Here is a 21,984-nt window from a genome sequence, read left to right as displayed (position 1 = left end):
AAAACTGGATATAATTAGCGAATTTTCACGAATGAAGGCAAGCTACGCACGGAAAGGAAAGCGACTGGAAACAATTATGAAACACACACATTGCTAATGGAAATTGAAACGTCAATCATAATGTTCCCTCATTGCCAAAAGCGTCAGAAATAATTTAAACGCAATAATTCGATCTTAGAAATCATGCTTAACGTTTATCCGAAAAAAGCAAATCTATTCCCTTTATTTCGCGAAAATCAGCATCACATCGAAATGCATCGCTAGAGAAAGGAGAGAAGGGAAACAATGATTTGCGTGGGCGCTTGGGTGAAAAAGACATGAGCGTAAATAACCATTGTGGAAAAGAAACAGACTAGGAATGCTGACGCGTCGGTCACTAAGGCTCCGCCAGCTTTCTAACAACAATCACTTTTATGTAACGGCCATTATTCGTCCCTTTTTATTATAACAAAGGTAAATACAAAGAGGCGCAACTTTCGCCGCATAATTGCGCCGCGGACGATACGCAATTCGTATCGTTTGACAAATATTCGTGTGAGATAATAAAAGTCGCGGAATATGTCGAGGAGTAGTTACATATGGGGGATAACCTTTCGGAATTATCCGACGAAGGACTAGAAGACCTCTTTGGCGACCAACCTTTCGTACCGGGTGGCACTGATAAATGACACCGTTCAACCGAATCTACTACAAAATATACGACAACGGAGTCATTTAAATCACCCTGTAGACGGTTGTCGACTGCAGGCAACTTCGCGATCGGGTTCTGACAGTATTCTGGAATTCTTTCAAAAATATGAAAAAATGTTCAAATATTAGTTGACAAAATTTAATGTTTAATGTTTACATTTGTTAATATGTAACAATTTTAATACGTAATGTGAAATAATATGTAATAATATAACTAATTTTACTATAAATTGTCAATATTCTTTTCTGATTGATATATATATATAATAAGTAAAAATTTACGGTCACACATAGAATTCCAGAACACTTTCAATGAGAACAATCTATATGCAATCTATATAAATAATTAATGAAGAAATATTATTAACTCTCGATCGCTCTGTCTCGAATTGATTATTTTCTACAATATTATCCTCCTTATTTTGTTACATTACGCTCACAATTCTATACATGTAACGCAAGAAAATCGCAGTTCATACACTATATGTATAACAAACGAGATATACAAAAATAAGTGGCAATGCTTTTCGAGCACAAAACGTCTCGATGGAAGAGAGAGTATAATTAACTGTATAAAATCATTTTCCAAATCTTAGCTACAACAAATTTTTTCAAAATAATCAATTTCGGCGAGCCTATGTAACATAATTATCAAAATGTTAATTATTTTTTAAATAATTATCTGCTTACAAATCATGGAGTATTATAATTTCTTCACTATTTATAAATTGGACAAACAATAAAGTTTTCTTTTAAGAAGTCTTTTTTTGTCAAACAATTTTTTTTCTTCTTTACACTTATATCTTCTCATTTTATATAAAATTAGAATATATTTCTATCCCCACACGTTGTGTTATAAATTATGAAAAGAAACGAGAAAATGAGGGAAGTATTGTACGAGCGGAAATTATCGTTTCGATTCGAAATAAGCGGAAGTCGGTAATCCGTATTCTGGTTCTTAACGGAAATTCAAGAGATTCAACGAAGGGCGATTGCCGCCCTAATGGCAAATATTACACATCAACACACTCAACAAAGACTATATATTATACATAAATATATATATATACATATAAACCATATAAATCGATAATTAGACATTTATTTACAATCGCAACGAGGACGTGTAACAAAAGTTAAACTATAGCCTAAGAAGAAGAAGACATAGAACCAACAATTTCAGGTACAGAATAAAATTAATCAATTATATACAAATTTCACTTGTAATTATTGTAATTGGGGAAACGCCATAAATATTCACGATGCTTACCATTCATTTCTTTGGATACTTAACGAATGAACCTGATTAAAATCTAGATCGAATTCAGGCTAATCGAAAAATGAGCTCGGCGATCGGCTCACTGTACGTACCTATAGTTTGTATACATACAGGTGTTCGACGTTGTGGCAATCGCTCGGTGAACGTAAATTACCGGTTTCTCCGATTCCCCTCTCTCCATTCCGCTCTCTTTCTCTATTTCTCTGTCTCTCTTTCTTTTTCCGTCATTCCCTTCATGTCACGATCGGCCACGCTTGATCTCGCTGATACGCACAATCGAGGCGTTATATGCCAATTCTATAGTTTTAAATACAAACAAATAAATGCGGATTGTCTATGATTCGAAACGATATTCGTGTAACGAATAAAGGTGAAAAGTAATTCTAAGGTGAGAAATTTCTATGACGATCGGATTCACCGGTATTCTCTATTTTCACTTTCGTAAGACGCGCACATAACTGAGTACCGACATCTTTTTTCCTTCACTTTGATGGCTGATCGCGACAACCAGCAATCGAGGGAATCGAGCACAGTTCGGAGCCTCGAGCGTAAAAAAAAGTACGCGCGCGCGGCGACTTTCTCTCGGCGCAAGTGTGACAATCGTCGCCCGCGACACAATCAACAGAGTTGATTCTAATCTAAGTGTTTGATAAGCACGGTTAAATCGACTTAACTTCGATCGTATCGAAAATTCAGCGTCATCAAATCATCATGGCAAAGGGATTCTCGCGAACTTGGGCGATTCTAATTAATATTTACGATTTACATCCATCTATCAATCACGCGATAGAAACGGAATTCAGTCAGGCAGGGTAATACATTTTTGGATTTTTGGGAAAAAGCTATCGTAATTTGTTCAATTGGAAAATATTTTCTAGCTTTACACTAGTCGCAGAAATCTGCATGATATATGAAAATTTATGCTGAGAGGAAGATATAAGAATAATGATAATGAGTGATTATTCCGTTACTTTGTGTTCGCTATTTCATTGAGATCGTGAACTCGAGGATGTTTTTATTCATAAGTTCTTAAACATCCTGAAAGAACGATTCACTAGTTGCGTTCACTTCAGATAATGTTTCTTTCTCGCGGAAGCGCTGATACATGGTGCCTCGTGTTTCGAATTCGGATCTTTCCACGTGTTCTTCGCGGGCGGATCGCTGAATCTCGTTTTCGCAAAATTCATCGCTTTTTGGCAAGCTTCCTGCTCCTTCGGAAGATCGCCTTCAAAAAACCGGCACATCTCTCTCACGGGCACAGCTCTGGCGCCTCGGTTGAGATCGTGAAGGGATCTGGCACGTTGTTTGCCCTTGGGACTGGGCTTAGAAGACGTTCTTCCAAGGTCTTCCGTGCTTCTAGCCAGGCGACCGCCTAATCTCGAAAGGGATTCGAACAAAGTCAGCTTCTCCCGCACCGTCACGTAGTGGTCCCCTTGACAACGCTCCAGAAGTTTGACAACATCCTCCTCGCAAGGTGGCATTATCAAGATCGGTGGAGAGTTCGGAGATGTAATTGCCGGACAATTCGCGGACTTTAGACAAGGCTGCAACGACTGACGTGGAACGGGGATTCTGGAAGACAGAAGAGCCAAACGCTCTTTTCGCTCCCGAAGAGTTTCTACGTTAGCGATGGTGGTACCGGTAAATTGCTGGGTCTGCAACAGCTGCCCCTTGTCACGAAAGATTCTCCTTTCCCTGGTTCGACTTCTCCTTTCGTTGATATCCAACCTGAATATTCCGGGACTGTTGCTTCCACTTCTCGGACTATTATTGTTTCGTTTGTCGTCCTCGTTCCGATGATTTTCCTCGGTGAATCTCACTGTGGCCGACTCGTTCGGCCTCAGTGGAGGTAGTCGATCGATAATCGAATTTTCGTTTTGCCTTCGCGTGTCGATCGATGTAATAAGTTCCTTTTTAGGCGAGCGAGTCGGATGAATATCAACAACAACATCGTTGTCGTTGGCGGAACAGATTCTGCTTCTGGTTCTACCATAGATCTTCGGTAAGTTGTTGTTATTCTCTTCGGCTCTCGCTTTTCGTCTCGCGTCCTCTTCAAGAACTCGTCGACTTCTCGCTTCGTTTTCGCGTCTGCGCGCCTCTTTGTACCTCTGTATCCTCTGTTCCCTTGTTTCTGGTTCCGGTAAAGGAACGCTGCGGGAGTCCACTGAGTCGACGCTCGACCGGCATACTCCACCCCAAGGGAGACTGTCGTCGCTACCCTCGCTGCTTTCGCTACAACCCCACGCTCTGCTGACCGGTTGGTCCTTGTTGCTTATCACAGTGGGTATGCTTCGAAATTCTCCCAAGAGGTCCTCGTCGCTCGAGTTACTGCTGGACCAACCGCGCAACTCGCTCCTTGCCCTTCTCCTAGAATCGTCGAGAATCGTCGTCGTGCACATTGCCGTCTTTTCCGTCGGCGAGTCGCTCGGCCAGCAACGTAATTCGCTGCGAGATCGCCTCCTCGTTTCCGTCGGGCTATCCGGCAACGGAACCGGACCTCTCGGACAAATGGTCAATATCTCCAGGAAGTTCAAGCATCGTTGAGCGCGAAACGGCGTTTGCCGGACTAGTTCGGCCGCGATCGCTCTGACCCAAGACCAATAGATTGGTTCCGTGTCCGCCTAAACAGATAAAAGATTCACACGCTACATTAAAATATTTATTAATAACTTATCAGATAGCGTATGTTTCTAAAACATTAATAATTAAAAAAAATTTTTTTTTAATATGTAGTTCAAAAAATACGTTCGCTTTTAGTGTTCTAATTTAAAAAAAAAATTTAATATAAATGATTTTCGCATTATCTATTGATTATGTAGACATACAGGCGTGATGCATAAAAAAATATATAACTTTTATAAGGAAAGTCTAGGCTTTCCACAGAGATATGAATATGGCGACAAATCAAGACGATTAAATGAAATTAAATTTGATAGACGATTGCGAAGACGATATCGAAGTTTTTATACAAATAGATATAGTGGTTTAACATATAGGCGAGAATGCAAGATCACCGTCAGCAACATTGCCGACGGTTATGCATATTCGGAATTCATATTCTCGTACGGTAAGTATCTGGATGCTGCATGGAGTAGTCGAACGGGTCTGTCTACCCGCAGGATCGACCGTGACACACGATTTCGCTGGCTGGCGATTCGAAAGTCGCCGGTTCGCTCGAATGCGCGAACGACGGACTCCGACAACGTGGAATTTGCTCGTTAACCACCGGCGGCGTGTCGATCATTACCATCCTCGATGGAAACAAATCTCTCTGTCGCCTAGCCTGGCAAGGCGACCTTCGTGCGTCGAGTGGCGCGCACACGCGTTCAACGACACTGGCCGATATCAGGCTTGTCTGGAAAAAAGCTCGCCGACAGGTTTGTCCGTTCGTTGTCTATCTCGAGAACAACATGGAAAACCCGCTTTCGATCGGAAACCATGACGCAGCGTCGAACTATGAATAAACGACGAGAGAAATATCGTGATAAAATGGCACGAGAGCTCGGCTACACACTTGTATTCCTAGGCAACGGTGCTCATCGATCCGCGATGCTAATCGCGGCTCGCGATCATCAATGAGGTTCGCGTGGTTGCCGCAATTGCTTCAATTAGCATCGTTAAGTCGACTCAGCATGAAAACGCGGAACGTCCTATTACGGAATGTCGAAGGATTCGTCCGATTGACTGGCCATGCGCTGGCAAGATAGCGTCCTTGGAACGAGCCCAAGGAAGCGAAGGAACTCTCCTCGGCTACGAGAGCACGCGCGACGTGGTGGGATTCCTTGACAATGGCGGGTCATGGGAGAGCGGTGCAACAATCTCCCACGCATTTATCACGGCAAGCGGATCGGTAAGCGGGTGTTGACCTTGCCTACTGGCCTTATTAAGATCTCGCGATTCGACGAACGGGCGAGTGTGTTACATCACGAGATTCACGAGCCGTCGTTCCTCCTCCGCCACCTGGACATCCGCGGCCTTGGCAAGGATACCTCATATATCCCATGTTGTTTAAGTTAGCGTTTCGAGAGCATGCTTTATCTTACATTCGTGTGCCGAAGCGTTTTCGTCAAGGTTAGTCGAGCGAGCGCGCGTCTCATCGCGGCTTAGGGAGATCGCCGTGCGCTAAGTGAGCTCTAATTGGATTATTTTGCGAGTAAAGAGAAAAAAGCAAGGTGAAAATCTGATGCTACACCAGGGCGAAACTCGTAAAACGAGTTTCGAGGACTCTTGGTGCGATCTGAAAGCGGCTGGAGACCGACGACGGCTTCTATGCAAAGCGAGGAGAAATCTGCACGCGGATTTGAATTTTGGGTGATTTTCTTAGGGAGATCGGAGATCGGAGCCTGACTCGCGGTAGATTCGCACGGACTGAAAATACATTCGCTCGCCGTTCGCTTAGCTTACAGGAATTGTATAACGCGTTAGAAATCGAATGGCGACGCTGGCGGGTCCGTATAATTAGAAGTTGCAGCGTTCAGCGAAACGGGAGCCCGCGTGGCTCGCCCGGCGCACGTGAAAGTGTTTACGGCTGAGGAAACGGATCGTGCCGGAGATAAAGGCCATTTACATGCAATTACATTGCGTGGTGCGGCATATTATTCCTCCCTCGGCCTCTCCCGTCTTGTCTTCGTCCACGCTTCTCTCGTGCCTTTGCCTTATAGTTGCCGCCGACCGGCGAGGAACGCCGGCGTCGCCGGCCAAGAACGGCCGATTCTGTCTTGTGGAACTATGCCAAATCGCGCGAACGCTTTCGGCTCTCACGAAAGCCTCTCTAGCCCTCGAAACACGCCGTTGCGATGGTCAGGGTTCAAGAGTAATCGGAGAATTCCTTTTCGATCGACTACAAATCGATTTTTCTTACAAAATTGTGGAATTTGTGACAAAATCGGCAAATTAATGTTTATCAATCTATAAAAAATTGCGAAAATGTTTAATTAGCGACAATAATTACCCAAAAGGTGACGAGCGAATGACCCTGTGAATCGCTCAAGGTAAAACCTAGAGCGAACGTATGTGGTTGACAGAGGCTGGCTGGTGCTTGACGAAGATTCAACGCTCGCAATGGTAACTTCGTCCCAGGATTACCTTCGACCCATATCCAGCCCATTCTGATGGAAACCATTCTTCTTTCGCCATAATGTTCCACATACAACTCGCCTGAAACCCAATAACAAAAATTTCAATAACGCATATAAATAGATTAATTCGCTATTCTATAACAATTGAGAATTAATTCATTCACAGTGATTAAATCTCAATTCCGCTTAGAAATTCCCCGACGATAAACTTTCAGTTTCGTCGCGTTCAAATACAGCACATGCCGTAAATGGTAGTGGCGCTATTAATATTCGAGCCGCAATTTCAAGATTAAGTCAGAGGAGAATCGATGATTCACGCATTTATCGCGAATGTCCGTAACGAGTGACGGAAGAAACTTTGCATTGCGAACAATCAGTATCTGCGTTACGATAGTATAAAGTATAAGTGCAATCGAAAAGGTAAAAGCTACCGTATATCTCGTCAATGGCGCGATCGCGTTTATCAGTCTAATGAATATTTCATCACGGGTGAAACCGCGCGTTGTTGCAGCCTTTCGTGGAACGCGAACGTCGCAAAACCGATTTCCAGAATTTCCCGCCTCCCGATTTCGCTTTATCCCGAATTAGCCGATAGCGCTCGACGTAATCGATCCCCGACGTCATTTCGTGCCAAACCAATGAGTGTTTCGTCATTCGGTTCGCGCCCGAAAGACCGCTCCGTAAAAGGTGTACGTCACGAACGCTCGTTAAATTCGTGATTTACGACGTAAGCTCATCTTCCACTTTAGTGTAAAAAAAGAAGAGAGAATTTGCGGGGGAGAGGACTAGGATAAGGGCAACGAATCGAGAGATTGACGTCATTTGATCGAAAGACGTGGGCGATAAGCCCACGTATAGTATCATCGGCACCCTGTGGTTATTTCTCACTCATCTTGATTCAGACTGAACGACTATCGACCGAAAACAACGTCAAACACGCCTACGTTTCTCAACGTGACACTCAGGCGACTATTTTCGCCAGAGCCCGGGATGGAAATAGATCCTGCCGCGACTCCTTCCTGCGGTGGATAAATACCCGTCGTCGCCCTCGTCTAATCTTACAACGTCTGCGAGACAATCTGAAGTCGTTTGCCGTCGGAATGGCGCGGGCGGCAATTTGCAATCTTCATTTGTGAATGAAAATACTATTCCACTCCCATCGGCAATATTAAATTACGGAGATAAAAATTTTCTCCCAATAATCCATTTCAGACCTTGTAAAAAGACTTTGTAATTTCTGCAATTACTGATTAATTGTCATTATATTCGATGCTATGGATTAAATCCACCAAGGAATTTAATGACCGTTTGACGTTTCGTCGCTCTTAAATGTCTTTGAAAAATGAGATCCATTAAATGTCTCATTTTTCAAAAGTTATCACAACCATAATTTTTAAGACATTTACGAACGCTAGAAAAGGACACATTAGGATACGATTGACTGAATGCTTAGAATTCCTCTGGTTGATAGTAAGAATCGGCGTTTATGCTATATGCCTTAGGGTATTTTACCTGTATTTCTTCTTTGCGTAGGTGGATGCCGGTGGACGTGAATATAAAAGAACGACCTATGACACGCCCTTTGTCCGGAAATATTTCTTTTCGATAATGACTCGCTCAAACAATCTCGTCGATTAACTCTTTGTTCTCCAATGTTAGGTAATCCTACTCGTTTCGCTTTCTTACGTTGTCGCCATTATTACGACAGACAACAATGGAGAGTCTAATTCTAATAGAAAATTAGTCTCAAGGATTGCCATAAGTGCAACTAATTCTTCGTAATAGCGCCAAGTAATGCGCGTTGAAAATCGAGATTAACAATAAATATTGAAAAATTAAGGATTAGTATTGTTGAGCATTCAGCTTAAAGTACCTACTCGCGAATTTGTGCAATATTCGCGCGATGTATCTCGTGATACGCGATAATTCATAAAAGCAAACAGAATTGTGTATTGTGCTGCTTTTGGATAGCTATAATAGGAATCAGCGTTACATTTATGAGTCCCATATTTCTCGGATGGTGAGTAAAAATCTCGCGGTGCATCATTAGAGTGAAAGCTCCGCTGTTTTCACGGGATGAAATTTGCATCAAGAATGCAAATTATCCCGTCAGTAAAATGATTTGATGATGTTTAATAACATCGCAATTGCTAAAATTTGCAGAGTGATAGAACTGGCGGGACACATTATATTCTCTCATTTTCTGTTTCCATCAATAAACCAGTGGAATTAAGAATCAAGTGGAACGAATTTTAAATTAATCTTGTAATGTTTCGTATCGATCACACGACATCAGATACTAGAATCACTTTTACGAAAATTATGTGAATAATTCTCGCGATTTAAAATAAGATAAAAAAATGTATGATACTATTACAGATCACACTTTATTTTTTATTACAATTTTTTTTATCAGAGTCTCCACTTTTAGTAATCGACTTTTCTTTAATCCGAGATCATTAACAGACTATGAAGCAAAGATGAGTGAAGGCAAATTATGCCTATGGTTTCGCGGATTGTACGGATGTTACAAATGATGATCTTCTCTAACCGTGTAATGATTTTCACGCCAGTCATAGTGAGTCACCATAAATTCATGGTCATTCCATTTGTCTATGCCGACAAAGCTCTCTACGCGTGAGATTTTTCCACGAACGCGTTACGAAGTATACTGACTCATCAGTAAATCTCGCGAAGTGCTTAAATTTTTTTTAAATTAAAGCAGCCAAGCGCATCGATTGCGCCAACAATTATATCATTTGAAAATGTTAATTTGCTCTAATTGCGGAAGAGGTCATAAAGTTTCTAAACGAAAACTCGGGCGAGGCTTGGTGATCGAGCGAGGTTTCGAAAGTTAAATTTCACGTCGTTAATTCGACGGTTGCTCAAGAAATTTATAATATACGAATTTTTGAAGAACACAACAAACAACAGATGTTTCCGCAGCTTACAATGCCGGAGCATATGTTGAAGTTTTCTCTCCACGAACCTTAGTTTTCTGGTCGAAAAAGTACATTCTCAGGAAGCTCTCGAGCGGGAAACGCCGAGCTGTGAAAACCCTTCGAGAGTCGAAGACTCTCCGAAAGAAGATAGCGATGTCCGCTCTCACGGTCCATTAAGCTCCAGAAAGTGAGCGTGTCGCGCTCATAATGTGTGAATGATCCATAAATAAAGTGGTCGTTTCTAAACCCGCATCCTGCCGTTCTGAAAGCTTCTCGGACAAACGTATCGGGCTATTACTTGGAACGTACTGCGAAAGTCTATGCGTTAAATTTAAAGCCGCCGTTTTAATTTCTTCGCTGATGTATAACGAGATATATGTCGTTCTACAATTTCTCCTACATTTATTTATTATCAATGTGCTATAAAATATAGTGACAAGAATTACGGTTTCTCAGAAGTATACCCAGTGAAATATACACAGGTATATTTTAATGTAGTTTATGGGAATATGTGGAAGGAGCAAGTAGACGAAATTAATCTGGAACTGTGTCGCATTTCTCAGGCGTGCAAAACTCCTTATCTTGGCGTTACGAGCAGGAAAAAAGGAAAGTCGGGCGACACTCTGCCATGCAATTGCAGAAGAACAATGACGCGTCGTATTGTATCGCAACTCTCTCTTTCTGTGAAAAAGCAACGTTCCGTTCCTGTGCAAACACTGAAGAATGAACATTGAAGAAAAAGATATGTGACTACCTGTATGCATAACTACCTTTCGCGCAAGGATTAACCCTGGCATTACCATGATCAGGAGAATGATATTTGTCTATTACTAATGTCAAAAAATTAATTATTAAAATGAGCTACTATATAAATAAAAAATATAAAAAATTATGATATGTGCAGTTATGAAAAATTGTTATAGAGTTTGATTATTCGGATCATATGAAAATACTTTTTGACTAGATATTCATTTATTAAATGTGCACATATGCATATAAATTCCATATTTTTTCTTTCTACGTGAGTGCAGTAGCATCGGCAATTACCATGCCGAAAAGTGTCGATACGGCATCCTATGAATACGTACAAGAATGGAGGACACCATGCACGGTTGCGCGGTAGCAACTTAATGCACGTCGCTGCATGTCTCATTCCGCCCCTTGCGGTTAGCCCACGTCGCGTAAAACTCAGGAAGCCGTTTGTTCTTTTAGATTCTAAGATAGGACCCGGAATGTCTGTCCCATCCGTCTACCGAATATCTACCGGGTGAACTTTTCGAATCATTAAATTTTGAATCAACCGATTAATCATCGGTTACACTAATTTTCGCAACAAAAAGCTTGGAAGGGACGTGCAAGGATACACCGATAAAAACTACGACTGACAAAAACTGCAAAGCCGGCTATATCGAGGCAGGAGAATCCTACGATAATCCTATGGTGGATAGGATCAATGGTGAAATGGTTCCGAGGGAAATGCAAGGTTCTAAACATCTCTTCCGCACTTTCTTTTTGCCGCAACCACTTTTTTCCGTTGCGCTCGGTCAACACAGGAGATCCTGTTCAACAGTTATTCATTTTTCACCTCATTCCTTCACGCTCCTCTGCCTCCTGTCAGTCCTGGCATGTCATCACGACCAAACAGGACCCCGCCTTTTTTTCTTTCTTCGCGGGCCGGTTGCGCCGCGTCTTCGGAAGCACCATGAATTATTTATTCGTGAGGTTCAAACCTTCGAATTCCGGTGAATGTCCTCGATTTTCCACGCAGCCTGGCCTCCCTTCGCCCTTTTACCCTTTCCCGCGCGCGTTGCAAGGACGAAAATTAGAATTTCATGGCTGCTAGTGATGAGCGGAAAAAAACCCCGGAGAAGGTCGGCAATGCGCTTTCTCTGTAAGCCCCGCATAATGAGATTTGCAACCGCATAAAGGAGGAAATATTACGAAATAAGATTATGCCTCTGACGCGAGAGTGATCACGTTTTCCACTTGAGTCAAATATGACGTGTGTGGTATTTTTATCGAGACTAAAATTTTCATGTTTTAATGCTATTAACCTGAGATTTTATTAAAACTATTTTCACAATCTATTATAATACTACATTAAAGAAATAAATTAATCTCTTATTATAGTTGTAAATTTTTTATTATATATTTATTTCTCAATGTAACGTAATTTGGAGTTCTAGTATAGTTTCGTAGTAACTTATACGGGATAAAACTCTTGCGGTGACGAATGTGTCATGCATCCACCCCCAGACCACCCCGGCGGAAAAAGTGTATGTTCGCGATGCGGCGTGAAGTGAAACGCGACGTGAAAGTGACCAACCCGTAATGTGCAGAGCATCGTCCGAAGCGGAGCCAGCGGTGGACCAGGGCGGCTTGTCGCGCGGCTTCCGGTCTCGCGAACGAAAGACCGGGAAATGAACGGCGCGGTGATAGTGCCGCGGCATGTTCGCTGCCGTGCAAACTCACAACCGTGGCGTAGTCAGAAACTACGGCGGAAAAACGGTCACCGTTACCGCGCCGCTCCGTGCTACCGGAATTCGCGTATGGCCTCGTGTAACTGTTGCGAGTTGCGACGGTGCCGAGCATCGCCAGCGGAGTGTGGTATGTCAGTCAGTGCGCGGCCACTGGCGTAGAACACTCACTCGCCTTGCCAAATGCACCTGCCTGCGAACGCTTTCCAGTCGGATGCCCGCCACATGGCGACCGGCGAAGTTTACTCTGTCACGATTGATTCACGGCACGGGCGCCTCCGTGTAAATACTGTGTTTTCAGAATTTGCGATCGCGTGACCGATGCGAAACGCACTTTTCGTTACATCAGAGAGTATACAAATGTTCAATCATAACAGAACCAAGTCTGGAGTTGTTACGTAACATATTCAGAATTGGATTCCGCTCTTATTAAAAATGTATTATTTAATTTGACAATAATATCAAGAATTTTGGTTATTTTATAAATGTATTCATATAAGCTATATGCAAAATTAATTTGATTATATGATTTAATAACTGTTTCACGTGATATCTATCCTTGAATCATTTTTTTTCTCCTGTCAGAATTAAACCAATAATTTTGCGACAGAATGTCATAAATCGCGAGTGTATATGAATGCCGCAAACATGCAGAAGTGGCTCGCATTGTCTCGTCTGGCGTAACAAACGGTTCGTTAACAGTAATTACAAGGCAAACCCGTTAGCGGCGCGTAGGAGGGAGCGCTTTTTTTTCAGTAGCGTATTCGCAACCGCATATGTTCGCGTCACGTTGAAATTCTGGGAGGTCGTCGTGTTGTTCGTCGGTTTTGCGATGTGGAACAATTTTTGTCGTCTCCCCAGCCACAAGTCCTTCGCGATTTCGTTCCAGTCGTATTCAATTAGTCCCAGCCGTGATCGCTGATGCCCGTTCTAGACTGGAGGATGAGCCGACTCTCGGCTCATCCGAGTGAGTGGTGTAGACGGGTAAAAATCTATAGTTTATGTATAGTTAATGTCACGTACACTATAGAAGGCGGATGAGCCGAGAGTCGGCTCATTTTCCAGTCTAGAACGGGCATGAAGCTCGTAACCGCGTTATTCCGTTGTTTCAACAAACTACTTTTCCAAAACATCCTTCTTCGAGAATCCAATTTTTTCCCGGTGCTCCACTCGAGTACGCTTCCAAAACGAGGTAGTCATACCGCGAGATATTTCGCCGAAATGCATCGACGATGCATCGAACCCTGCGACAAGCGGCGAGTTTTGCCCTGCGAAAATAAATAATTCAAAGGGAGGGTGGGGGGTTAGCGACGCGAACTGGCCAAGAGCACACGGAACACGCATCCCCTTCCTCGAGGCCATCGATCTTCTCATGTAAATCAAGCATTCGTCTTCGTGCGAGTCATTTATTATTATCTCGCTCTTTACATCGCTCTTCGCCCTCCTCCTCCCCGTCCTTCCTCCCTTTCACTCCAGTCTTTGCATCCCCCTCGCGATGTGTCGGACAATGCGGCACCGCGCCCATAAGCTTTTTGTGTGCATTTTGGACGCGCGCGCAGGCATGACTTTGCGGCCTTTCTTCGTGAGACACCTTGCACCACGAAGATCCGTTCCCTCGGTAGCATCCCGTTTTAGTCGCCGCGGTCTTTTACGTGCCTTTACCACCCGTCGCGTGGTCCGGTCGAGATTTTAAATCTGCTACAATACAAATAAACAGACGGAAGTTTCGCGTAATCTTTCTTTCGTTCGCAGATTTAATTTCACTGTTTCGATCATTCGCACCTCGCACCTCGAAAGAGATACGTGTACCGCGTGTAGGACATTTTCGACATGACAAGCCTCATTCACGTACGGCTTTAGACGCATTTCTCGGCGATATATGTGCGCGATGGAAATTTCTCAAACAGGATACAAAACTTTACCATGTTGGTTTGTCGGATGACAAAGGCTATTGTCAATCTCCAAGCGTTGCCGCACAATGGCAGCCGAGAGAAATAGTCGTTCGATGTCAATGACTGGCAACGAAAGAAGTTACATCAAACAGAGTCGTTATGCATCAACATGGAAATACATTGGCATGAAAAACCAGAAGAAACGTTTCGTTTCTGCCGACCTCGTATCATATCGTATCTTGCTTCAATTTATAACTTTGTCGCCTTTATTTTGGTCTCGTGTTATCTCTAGTGCTACACCCATTAATCTACATGGTCAGAGATTTCTCTTGCTTGCCGCGCGCGCGACATCGCCATTTCTTCTTCTTTACTTTATCGTCTTTTGTTCATGCGTTATATTGATAAGGCAAAAACATCGAGGAAGAAAGCGGAATGAGAGCGAGAAGGGGTGCGAGTGTCTGCGCGAGATGAAGAAACGAAGCGAAGGATAGCGGGGGGCGAGTGGAAGAGCAACGGGCGTGTGAAAACAGAGGAAGCATTCATATAAGTGCGACACGTGTTTCCTTGCTGGCTTCTTCATATCGTCTCTCTCAACTGGGCATTTCTCGAGACGCGAAGCAGCTTAATTAAACGCGAAATTTCTCCGCAAACGAACCGGGAAGTCACCATGAGAAAATTTCTAGCGTAGAAAAGCCGTGACGAGGCCGTGCGTCTTCAGCTGGCGAAAGCTACTTTCAGAATATCGTATATACAAACATTTCGTTGACGAAATCGCTTAAAACAAATTTCATATAAAACGACAATAAGCTATAAAGAATATAAACAAAAATTTCATAAAAGTACTTATCCTCTATATAATGTCAGCTAAAGATTCTGTAATAAACGACTGTCGCACAACTGCTATTTATTAAATAAATTCGATATTATAAGTACTTTTAACAAATGGCGTGATGATGAATCGTGGCAACTCTCAAATTAGCTCCTCGCTACCAGTCGAACGTGTCGGGGATTTGAAGCAAGATGATGACGCGACGAAACACGAACAGGGGGAGGTGTAGAATGATTGAAAGACGAACAACAAGGAAAGAACATCCTGTGTTAGCGAATCCATTGTGCAAATTGTAGGTAGGAGGAAAAACGCGTGTATCTTTCTATTAAAATTTAACGGCATCGCCCATAATGACAGTCAGATTGAATTAAGCAAGTGGTTTGACAAATGAAAATTTGTACGATTTGGACTGGCGAGGAAACCGAAAAAGATGGGGCTGGAATCTGCAACGGTCGGGACATCATTTATCTTGATGATTGACGAGCACGATGCACAAAAGAGCTTCCGGAATCCCCTAAACGGTACGACAAGAAACAAGATGTAAGGGACAATAGTTCTGCTTATCCGTAGAAATTATACGACCCAAATTCGATTATAAATTCCAGAATAAGCGCATTTTATGTGAAACGTTCGAACTCAAAGTTTTTCTTTTTTTCTGCTTTTTCTTTCATAGATATGTATTATTAGATAAAAAAATCATCGTTATTTCTGCTCACTAATTCTTCGTTTACTTAGTACCTACAGGAAGGAGGCTTCTTGAAGCTCGCGTTACAGCTCGCGCAATTCGCGTCAAGTACTTATTCGTTCAAGTTCGAACCGGTAAGATTTTTCTTTCGCCGACCGATCGATCGTGCGACCAAGTCGATTCGCCGCTTTTTTCTTCGCGCGCACAAAACGAGTGCATTATGCTTAGCGAAACAATACCGTAAGGCTCCCGCAGAGCTCTCACGTGCGGCAGGATATTGAAGGACAGCTGGCTGGGAGCCTGAGAGGCCTCCTGCGACAAGTGCTGTGATCGGCAGTCGATTGTTCTCGAGCCGATCAATACAGCCTCGTATTGGAGACGCTGAGTTCAGTTAAAATGATCTGAAAATGTCACTGGTTCATTCAGTTTATTGTAATAACTTTCGTGCCGCGATTGCATTGTAGATTGCAAAAGATAATATACGGTTTACCGAAATACCAATATTTTGTAATAATAATTTTATTAGAGAAGCATAAGTACGGTTCGTTCTCGATGAAAACTTTAAGAGGCTATTAAATACATTATAAAGGGTGTCGTATATGCGGGTGAAATTTAATACACCTCTTGGAGAACCTATCAAATTTTCCTTTTGACAGCCTCACGTAAACTCTCTTCGCATTTGAAAAGCTGGATTGTGCGGCTAGTTTTTTTCCGACCTTCATTTTATTTTTAGCGCAAAAAGATTATTCATGTGATAATTACGGCTTGATTTGCAATGGCAATTCAGTTTGATGAGGTCGATACGAACTTGTATGTTCAAACGCGTTACGTGAAAATTTGCGCGGGGTCGCTTATGCAATGAGACACAGTTACTCCGTTAATTAAGGAAGTAGTGCTTTATTGTTTCTTTGCTCGCATCATTTACGCGTGCCGAAGTATATGTAAATGAAAACATGCGGAGGCTGTTTGTTTTAATTCTACTGATCAATCCTGATTACCTCGATTTTATTTGTGAATATAAAAATGTTTGGCTACTGCGATGAACTTTGTGATGGTAAAAAAAGGAAAGCTATTCAATCTGTTAAATGTTAAATGTGTCTTTAATTATTTTAACATTAATAAATATTTGAATCTAGGTAGATTTCCCTTCGTATTGTTGTTTTAAAATTCATAATTTATTTAAAACATTGACTCAATATATGATCTATAAGATTTTTCAGTAACCTAATTTTTATTATATCCAATATTATTCTAAACTATAGCTTATAACTTTATCTTCGAAGAAATCAACATTTATCTTATTTTAAGCTCTGTCATCTGTGGCTGAAAGAATCATGGTTAGAACATTCCGCAAAGATCATCCTATATTGCATAATAATCGAGGGATCATTGCGAGATCACGATGAGAGTTGCATTCTCGACGATCCGTACAATCGTCTTGTTAATGGTTGTACTAACTACCTTCCTGTACGCCCTTTGACACGATTACGCCGACACCGATAAATTTGTCAGGCATATCGTCGCTGGGAAGAGAACGAAGAGCGTGGCGATGCATACGTTACGCCAATGAAGAAGCCCCGTTTGTCGAGCCTTTCGACACGGTCATTTTCCGACCGGTAAATTTCCATACAAACTGCGCGAGCCATTTCTGTCCAGTATTCGCGCACTCGCGAAGGGCGCAAAATAAATTGACTTTCACAGCCCGTATCGTAGCCCTTTCATAAATTAAGTGTGTCGCCTGCGATTACGATTCCTTTCAACATTCCGTCGTAAAAAGGAAGCGTATCTTTCTGTAAGCGTGAAAAGAGACGGCGCGGCGTCGCCCAAATATTACGGTAACGTTTCATAGTATCGTCCTTCTGATCTAAAACACTTTTTTCCCGGCCGTAGGGCGACGGAATTCGCTTTCCCATAGAGGAGCTAAGAAAGGTTGGGAGAGGCCTGTCCGGATAAATCAATTTTCCGCGATACGAAAAGCGGGTAGCCGCCAACTGGTCGCGGCCGTCGCGCCGTCTCTTCTCGAATCGAGACCCTATCTCGATGCCTACCCTCGGGGCATCTCATCCGAGGACTCCGGACGGCGTGGCGGAGCCCTCGAAAAAAGACGGATCCTCCTCATGGTGTCGAGGTGTCGCGCGTGAGAAAGGGGTGCGAAAGCTCGTCTTGTCTCTGTAGTTGCTGCTGCACGCTATGGTGCCTCCGAGGCTCTTTTGTCAGTGATTATGGTTTTCTGTCGCCTGTGCATGCTCCTTCTCTGCATCCGTGCAAAGAGGAAGGAAAGGAAAGGAGGCGCGCACACGGGAGGCACGGCAGAACGCGACGCGGACGCAGGCCTATAAAGGTAGAAACCTGATTCCGTTTTTCCATCCCCCCCCCCCCCTCTCTCTCTCTCTCTCTCTCTCCGGATTCCTCGTATGCAGTCTGTTCTCCCTTTCTCGTGTACTCGTTCACTCTCTCATCCCCCGACTCCAATGTCGCCGTTTTTCTGTCTCTTCTCTCCCGGCCGCGTGACAACGACCCGGAGCTAAGTAAACATCATCGTTGGACTCTAATGGAAATCGAATCGAGCCGCGAGACACGACACGATGCAACGCAAGCTTCCGCAGCGCGCGCGAACTAAACGGCGCCGTCATAGAAGACCGGTTCCGCGTTTAGCCTGTGAACCCTTTTCTTTTCTTTTAGGAATTACTCGACCAAAATGTTCTCCGCTTCTCTTTCTCTCTCTCATTCTCTTGGCCAGCCTCTTGGCTCCACGACATGACATTAAAAAGCTCGCGGACCGGAAAGGGGTGCGTGCTTGTTTGCTTTCACGTGAAAGCCAACCTTTGCTTTGTGCCGAATTCCTTTCATCACCGATGGCAAACGAGGATAAATTGTTGGCGCCATTGTAAACGATTTCGGTTTACCACAGCGGTCCTGTAATCGCGTTAAATAACTTCTTGTTGAGATCCAATCGATCGCGATACAACGAAGAAGGGAATCTGCGAAAGGAATCCGCGCTTGCCCATTTAATTGCATTCTGAAGAGGCAAAAAAACAAATTTTTCCTCTCGCACGAAAGATTTCTCGTCGTTCGACAAAGGAAGGCCCCTTAACCCGATTGCTTGACGACTCAATCCCAGCGACGACCCCACAATGCGAAAGCAGATCGAGATAACATTGTCGCACGATTTTTCGTGACGACCATTGTGACGCACAGCTGGCCGAAGGGTTGCACCGCCATTACGGCGATTTTGTCCCTTGATTCCAGATGGGTCGACCCTCCAAGGAGATACACAGACGGCTTCGTAACTCTTTCCTTTGGAAATTAATTGTTGCACCAGTCCCGCCGCGCGGCGCGGCGCGGCGCGACTGGGGTATCGCCCATTCGAAATGCTTCTTATCGCGTTGCGAGTCCACGAAGCAATCTAAAAGGACGAGATGACGAGTTTTCACGCGAACGTGTAATCGAACTGTATTTCTGCAAAACGATTTTTCATCGCGCGATTCTCTGCATCGTCTTTCGCGACTTTTTCTTCTTTTATCCTTTGCCAGAGGGTACAACGTAGGGTGTAATACGATATGGGGATTATGTCGCGCCTCGACGGCACCTAATTGAACATACCGGAGGTACCGGATGTTGTATGTGTTGTGACCGTTAGTCGACCAATTCCTGGACGACTTCATTCATCTGCTTTTTACAATGAGCTACTTTGATGCAACGGAATACAATACGAATATCGTGAAATAATTTTATATTACTTAGTTCGCTACATTTACTCGATAGAAATAATTAAATTCGATTATGTTACAAATATTCTCTCAAGTTACATAATTTTATATAAAATTATAGATACTATGCAGATATTTCTGCAATATTATATAATTTTTGCTTTAAATGTAACATCCATTACAACACATCTCAACGTTACGTTGTAGCAATAACAATCGATAGCCTTACAAGATGGTTTATATTGAAAGGTATAAAAATATCGCGGACTCCGGCGGCAGAGGGAAGTAAACGGCTTACCGTGGGCGTGCAAGATTTCCCTTTCAAACACCACGATTGAATTTTATTCAAAGGTTGCGTCGTACATTTCGTTGCGATGGCAAAAGGGTTGACACGGCCTTGTCGAATCGTCTCCGAGCACCTTTTCTCGCACGGGGGTCGAACTCTGGTAACAGCTGGCGTCACTAACGTCGCGTGACTATCACCTATCGTAGGGGTGTCGCGTACGTTATTTGGATTACGAAACGGGGGTTGCTGACCTCGGCGTACGCTGGCACGTTTACGAGAGAAGGAAATATTTTCCAGTAAAGCTGCAGCTTCGACGATAAATACCTGCGTGCTGCTTGCAAGCTGCGAAAGCCAGCACGCGCGACACGAGCATAAGTGCCAACACACACGTGCACCGTGCAAGATATTTTTCCAGGACATGCAAGCCGGGAAGACCAGTTTCTACGGGCGATTCTGGTTCTCTTGAGAGGAAGGGCCGAGGTGAACGCAACTTCCGACGGCGGCGACCATTTATTTTGACAGTGAGGATAGGGACCGAGTGTGATCTAGCTCGTTGACGCGTCTATAGCGTAAATAACCGCGATGAAAGAAAGCGCGGAAGCGAAAGAGATTTTGAGAGACGTCAGAGAAGTTGGAAAAAAATTAATACGACTTGATATGATCTTCTCTCTCTCTCACACACATACATTGTATAATATACCTGATTTATCAAAACATTCTGTATGTGTGAGGGGAATATGATTAATGAAATGCTCGTAAAAAATGTCGGATGTATTGCGTAGTTACCTCGCAAGGAGTGTAGTCTCGAGACTCGAGCGCGCGCGCGCGATATCGGATTAACCGACACGTTATATCCCGGTACTCGTAACGAGAATTAATGAATTCGAGCGCAATCGGATAGTTCTGGGTCAGCGCGATGCATATAATGAGAAATCAAGAAAGGCTACGTAATAATCGAGATAACGTTAACGCACAGGATTTAATAACCGGCGCAGCGCGCAATCCAATCTAGGTCGAGGGCCGATTTTCTCGAAAATCATATGTGTATTCTACGTTATATGAAAGAGGAAATCGCCATGTTGAAGATCGGAGGTCCGATTAGTCGCCTATTCCGAAATCCGATCCAGTAATTTAGAAGCGTTGAAAAACGTCCAACGGAAACGCCACCCGTCGCGCGTCGCATAAAGCCAAGATGCGTAAAGAGCGGAATGAAACTTGGATGCAATCGTGCGATTACGATTCGATGTAACGTGCCTAACTCTGTAATTACGTCGTTACCGCTCCCATGGGTTCAACGGGGCTCCTTCGTGCGTGTCCGTCTAAGCAGAAACGTCGTGAGATCCCTTTTACCGTCTCTTTCCGGCACGGAAAATGCTAGTTCTAGACAATTTTAATTAATTTGAAAAGAGAAAAGATTTAGATGTTCTGTTTCTGGCAAACTTATATTATGAAATTCAAAAGCCGTTTTAAAGTATATAGATTATTAAAATATCAATTATCATTAAAATTAAATAGAATTATAAATTATTCTTAGAATTAAATAGAATAAAGTACATGTATAGATCTTTGCACAGCGGTCGACATGTACGCGTTATATATACGCAAGAGGAACTAGATGAGAGGAAGAGCGAAATGAGCTTACAGAAAACGAACTTGTGTGCGTAACGACATGCGTGTGAACACTCGTAACCGTTCCACTTATCAATGTAGTGGGGCTAGGTAACCCATAAAAAATTCCTAGCGGATTCTAGCGCGGCCTCGCGCTGACAGAACAAGCGCGCGAGAAGGTTTGTAAGAAGCTCGATTGACATTGATAAAGACGCCCCTCGCGCGTGTCTTTTAAATATATTCGCATGTTACGTGTACGCCTCGTACGATTCAAAGAGAAATTGCACTCATTACTTGCGAAATCATTTTCTGCCGCTTCGCGAGACATGAGTGTAGATATGCGGATGTTATTTAAGTGATCTGATTCCTTTGTGATTAATAGGATATACGTACTTCATTCACAAATTAGGATGTAAAAACACTTTCCAATCTTTTTCTTTTGATATAATTCGTTATATCATTTTACTTATTAATTTCTCGGTCAAAAAGTACCTATATTATATATATT

At 43.1% G+C, this 21,984-nt stretch overlaps 1 protein-coding gene across 1 annotated transcript in view; it reads right to left on the bottom strand.

The window, feature by feature from the left end:
* Positions 1–290: 290 nt before the first annotated feature.
* The window catches only part of LOC139815238 (uncharacterized), a 28,469-nt gene continuing 6,775 nt past the window's right edge, over positions 291–21,984 (bottom strand). Inside the window, exons 2-3 of the mRNA XM_071782018.1 lie at positions 6,921–7,126; positions 291–4,590 (exon numbers count right to left, since the gene is read on the bottom strand). Of these exons, the coding sequence (XP_071638119.1) occupies positions 3,034–4,590; positions 6,921–7,126 (1,763 nt within the window). The 3' untranslated portion in view covers positions 291–3,033. The remainder of the gene's footprint in view (positions 4,591–6,920; positions 7,127–21,984) is intronic.

This window comes from Temnothorax longispinosus, chromosome 6 (assembly GCF_030848805.1).
Source record: "Temnothorax longispinosus isolate EJ_2023e chromosome 6, Tlon_JGU_v1, whole genome shotgun sequence".
NCBI classification, from domain to species: Eukaryota; Metazoa; Arthropoda; class Insecta; order Hymenoptera; family Formicidae; genus Temnothorax; species Temnothorax longispinosus.
This window is presented reverse-complemented; position numbering and strand designations above follow the sequence as displayed.